This window comes from Penaeus chinensis, chromosome 4 (genome assembly GCF_019202785.1).
Source record: "Penaeus chinensis breed Huanghai No. 1 chromosome 4, ASM1920278v2, whole genome shotgun sequence".
Taxonomy (NCBI): Eukaryota; Metazoa; Arthropoda; class Malacostraca; order Decapoda; family Penaeidae; genus Penaeus; species Penaeus chinensis.
The window spans coordinates 1,313,553-1,318,552 of NC_061822.1; the positions used below are offsets into that span (position 1 = coordinate 1,313,553).

Sequence of the window (5,000 nt, forward strand, 5' to 3'; positions counted from 1 at the left end):
ATTAGTAAGTTCATTCTCTCCCTTCTGTGGCTAATGTGGCTAATGATAATCTCAACAACCTTCACCTGTAGCAATAAGACACTGACTGGTACCTGCAGCATGAGAGATGGAGCTGAATGATCAGTAAAATTTTAGTTCCAACCAGCCTCAGACTTTTGAAACTATTTTTTTCTAATGGAATACTCTCCATCTCTGCCTCTAGTCAAGGCAGAAGATGCTGACACTTTCATTTCGATCTCAGAGGAGGTGGGAGATACCCAGGATGGGGCAAGTCCAGAACTTTAGCCTCTAACAATTCTCTGAGCAAATATCATATTTGTACATCTGCTGTGTGGGACAACCAGGCTTAAATCCCAAACAACAATATAAATGAAACAAATAAAGTGAAAAAATAAATAAAAAGGGTAATTATGAATATATATTCTAAACATAAATAGATAATATTGGATGACTGCAGAAATTACAATAAATATATAACCATACGATAAAGATCAAATCAAAGAAACTAGATGAATGAATAATACTAAATAAATAGAAATATAATACCGAGTAAATAAAAATATAATACTGAATAAATAAATGAATAACATTTTTATAATAATATAGATTTAGTATGAAAGTCAATGAACTGTATTCCTTTTGACAATTGTCGAAAAGGTACGAATACGAATGAATATCATCTCAATACAAGAGATGTATTTAAACAGCCTCGATTATATCTTCTTCAGGAATACATGAATAATACTAAGACATATAGGCTAACCAATTAAATAACCAATACGTATATCAACAACATTATAATCAATGTATCATACATAACACAAACAGATCATCAGATAGAGAGAGAAGAAAAGAATAAGCAAAATTGACAGAAGACAGAAGAGGAGAAAAAAAAGAAAAAAAAAAAAGGATCTTGTTGCTGATAATAAGTCTGCCTATAATATTATCACATTCTCGATAATAACTTGTGTACAACAGCTACACTATAAATCATCACACTATAATAACTACAGAACATTATAATAACTACATCTGGTAAATAATTAACTCATTTACAATAGAACACAGTTTGAAGGAAAATGGTCATAATCTGTCTATCTGTTTGAAGGAAAATTGTCATAATTAGTCTATCTGTTTGAAGGAAAATTATCATAATCTGTCTATCTATCTATCTGCCAAACAAACAAATGTCAGCAAAACAAAATCAACCTAAACTAAACTAGAAAAAAAAATAAAAATAAAAATGATGATGGAAAAGAAAAAAATAGAAGATGAAGAAACAAGAAAGAGCAAAGGGAGAAATACAAGAAGAAAAAAAGAGGAAGAAACAAGAGAGAAGGAGAGAAATGAAAGGGGAACCAACATCACAAGATACCCCCTTACCTGCAACGCCTCAAACAAGTCGAAGCAATTGATCGGAGGGAGAGGATTCTCAACTGGGAGTGCGCAGGAAGCCAAGTGTGCTGCGTTCTGGTCTGCCGAGTCCACAGTTGGCCAGATGGGTCGGTCACCCAGCTCCCCTCCCTCACCCATTGGGAGGCCCAGGCTAGCGGAGATAGAAGGCGTTAAGTGTTTAGCAATACATAAATACATGCGCAATTTTTTTTCTTTTTAATGCCCATTCATATAAATTTTCATCAGGCTGTGTCTGTTTCTCTACTTTTCCATCTATTTTTTGGGGCTGCCTCTCTTTTACAGGGTGTTTAAGGGAAAAAAAAAAAAAAAAAAATCTTGATTAGCATTAACCCCTAAACCCCACCCACCTCTCATTCGTCCAGTCATTGAGCGAAGCAGTATTCCTCAGCCAGGGGTTAGGAGGCGTTGTGCCCAGGGAGTGAATGAAACGCCCTTCTCTCATGCGATACCCACGACGTCTGCTCACCGTCGCCATCAGGATGTTCTTCAGACATTGCTAGGGTGGGTGGAAGATGGCTTATAATCCTTAAGCTAATTCTTTAAAAATATCTTCACTTTCAATTGCAATTTGAACAAGATCCCTAATATACTCTTAAGAAAATGCTTCAGTTTTTAATCTTTTACCTGAATGACCTGAGAAGTTTCAGTAAAGTCTAGAAATATAATAAAAGTGCCAGTGAATATCACATAATCATAGACAAAAGCAACTTGAAGTGAAACAAAGAAAATTAAGTAAAAAAAAGATAAGAAGGAAAATAAGCAAGAACAAAAATACACTGGCAAAAAGTTGAATCACTGTATGTTCATGAAATAATATTCTCGTATTGAAAATAAGACTAACTACTAACTATACTCAAAGAGTTGTTTAATTAACAAAAAAAATATATATAAATAAAAGCACAACTATACTTTACATACCATACTTGACAGTTTATCCCTTCTAATCTACAATTGTGTCTTGGAGAACTAGTATGACAAAGCAAAAAGAATATCCCACAGTAAAAAGTATCAAGTTCCGTGTATTGAATGCTCTGATTTCACAGTGCGGTAGTTCTTCTGATCTCACCTTCACCAAATCCTATTACACTTTATTCATATTCCTGTTACACTGTCATCTGATCAGGAAATGTGGTGCATTAGCATAAAAAACAATCACTTCAATATGCTCTGATTTAAGTCACCCGCCCCCCCCCCCAAAAAAAAAAAAAAAAAAAATTGTATTTTAAGAATATGTAGATGAAAGTGTGTAAGATGAATTTTAAAAAGATATCAGTAGAAAACCTTTATTTTCTGCCCACATTCTCCCTCTGCTGTCTACATAATGGACACTTGTTCTTAAAGGATTAATGTGATATCAATGTTATAATATCGCATTATATAATAATAGTTAATTTCGTAGACCTATGTAGACTAAAAGGATTTGCTATTCACAATCCAAGTTCTGTTCTAACTTTCTGGTTGAAGTTACTTGATGTCATTCATGCCAGTATTTCAGGAAAATGTAAAAATTATCCATTTAATCTCTGAACCTAATAACATAACAAAGCTGAATGTCAGTAAAATCTGAGCACTGACAAAGCAACATCAACAAGACAATACAAAAACAGCTGTGAAAATAGAGACAGTCTCCTAAAATACAACTGACTTAAAATAAAATAAACAAAATTCCCCCAAAATTAAAAAACAAAACGATAAAACAACTTCCACCCAAAGCAAAGCCTTTAGACACGTACCTGAGTGGCCTCTTGCAGAATGTTGGCAACATTGTCCCCTACTTGCGTGATGCCGTGGTCCCATGCTGCCAACAACAAACGACCTTTGAGGGGCCCTGTATCCAGCAGGCACAAGGAACGGGAAAGGTAGCCAGCCCCTGAGTCTATGATGGCCTGGGGCTCACGTAGGGTGGCCGTGGGGGCTGTGTCTTGGACTGTTACTGGCTCAAAATTACCCTGGAGATTGTGAGTCATGTAATGCTTTGGATCAGTGAGGTCGGCACAGCAGGGAGAAATGTCTAAGGCTAGGTAGGAGTCAAGGGGTGAGGAGATTCCATGAATGTTCACTAATTATAATGATGATGATGTTGACAGTAACAATAACAATAACAATAAATAAGAATGATGATGATGATGATGATAATAATAATAATAAAATATTATAAACAATAGCAATAACAAGAGAAATTACGATAACAATTATAATAACAGCAAGAATAATAATAATAATAACAATAATAATAATAATAATAATAACAATAATAATAATAATAATAATAACAAAAATATTAGTAACAATAACTATAATGTCAATTACAATAACAACAATAATAATAATAGTAATAAAAAACAATAACAATAGTAGAACTAAAAACAATAACAATAATAATAATATTCAAAATAGCAATAACAATAATAATAATAGTAATAATAAAGTAAAAAGTATAATCACTTTCATTCCAAATTCAGAGTTAGAGAGATTCAATTCATTCCTAAACTATACAACACTCATTCTAATCTGGAATTGATGCAATTACACTGCAGTTACACTGAATCTATAACACAGCTGTATCACATACTCCCTCCTCAGAAACCTACACTCTTAAAATACCATAACAACTAAGAAAAAAGCTCTTACATCATGTGTTGGTCGTGAAACTTTGTTCTTTTTCTTGGGTTTAATCTTTTTGCGCTCGACAGCTGGAGCCGAGTATATGTTAAGAGATGTATTGTGATCCCTCATGTTGGAGGTGCCTTGTCCTGTGTCCACTCTCTGTGTTCGGCAACAATACACATTATTAGTAGAATAAATGAAATGAAATATAGAGTTATCATAGAAATAAACTTTGCAAGATTATCACAGAGAAATTATAACAGTTACATCAAGCAATTCATTAATAATTCTGGCACCCACCTGTTCTTCATGCCTATGGTACGACTCGGAACGTGAGGTAGAGGAAGATGAGCTAAAGAGCTGGCATTTTGTTAAGATGGCTAAAAGGAACTCGTTGTGCAGGTGTACAGAATCAATCGCAAGAAGGTCTCTTGCTAATGAGTCAAATTCCTCCTTTGACAGCTGTTGGTAAAAAATGACATCAGTTTCAGTTTACCTCTCTGACTCTTGTTTAAGCATATAAATTAATCAATGAAATCATTCACAATGACATCTGAACTTTGCGCTTAATTTTCTGAAACATTTCAAAATAAGCTATCAAAAAGGAATAAACAAAACAACAGTTCCCACTTTCTTTCCTTTTTCAAAAAAATCTTAGCTTGTGTAACTTAGCATTTATATACTAAGTCTGGCATGAAAGATTAGAATACATAAGAGATAAATTATAATAAAAAAGAAAGTAAATCCTATCTACTTCTTTACTTCAATTCATATTTTAAAACATGGTCTTTAAAAATAAAGTATAGCAGAAAAATTTACAATTTCAAAAATGCATCTGAAAAAAATTGCTCCTGTCATCAATGCTTTACATACCACCATTAGCCTTGTATACCAGAAGAAAGGTATTTGGTAAATCCTCTGATTTCTGACATGGGTACTATTTAGTTTGAATATTCTATCCTATGCCCTACAAAACT

At 33.5% G+C, this 5,000-nt stretch overlaps 1 protein-coding gene across 1 annotated transcript in view; it reads right to left on the reverse strand.

Moving 5' to 3' along the window:
• Positions 1 to 5,000, reverse strand: part of LOC125024928 (transcriptional adapter 1-like) — a 13,975-nt gene that overhangs the window by 8,024 nt on the left and 951 nt on the right. The window contains exons 2-6 of the mRNA XM_047612707.1: positions 4,324 to 4,485; positions 4,048 to 4,182; positions 3,150 to 3,365; positions 1,764 to 1,912; positions 1,384 to 1,546 (exon numbers count right to left, since the gene is read on the reverse strand). Coding sequence (XP_047468663.1) covers positions 1,384 to 1,546; positions 1,764 to 1,912; positions 3,150 to 3,365; positions 4,048 to 4,182; positions 4,324 to 4,485 — 825 coding nt within the window. The remainder of the gene's footprint in view (positions 1 to 1,383; positions 1,547 to 1,763; positions 1,913 to 3,149; positions 3,366 to 4,047; positions 4,183 to 4,323; positions 4,486 to 5,000) is intronic.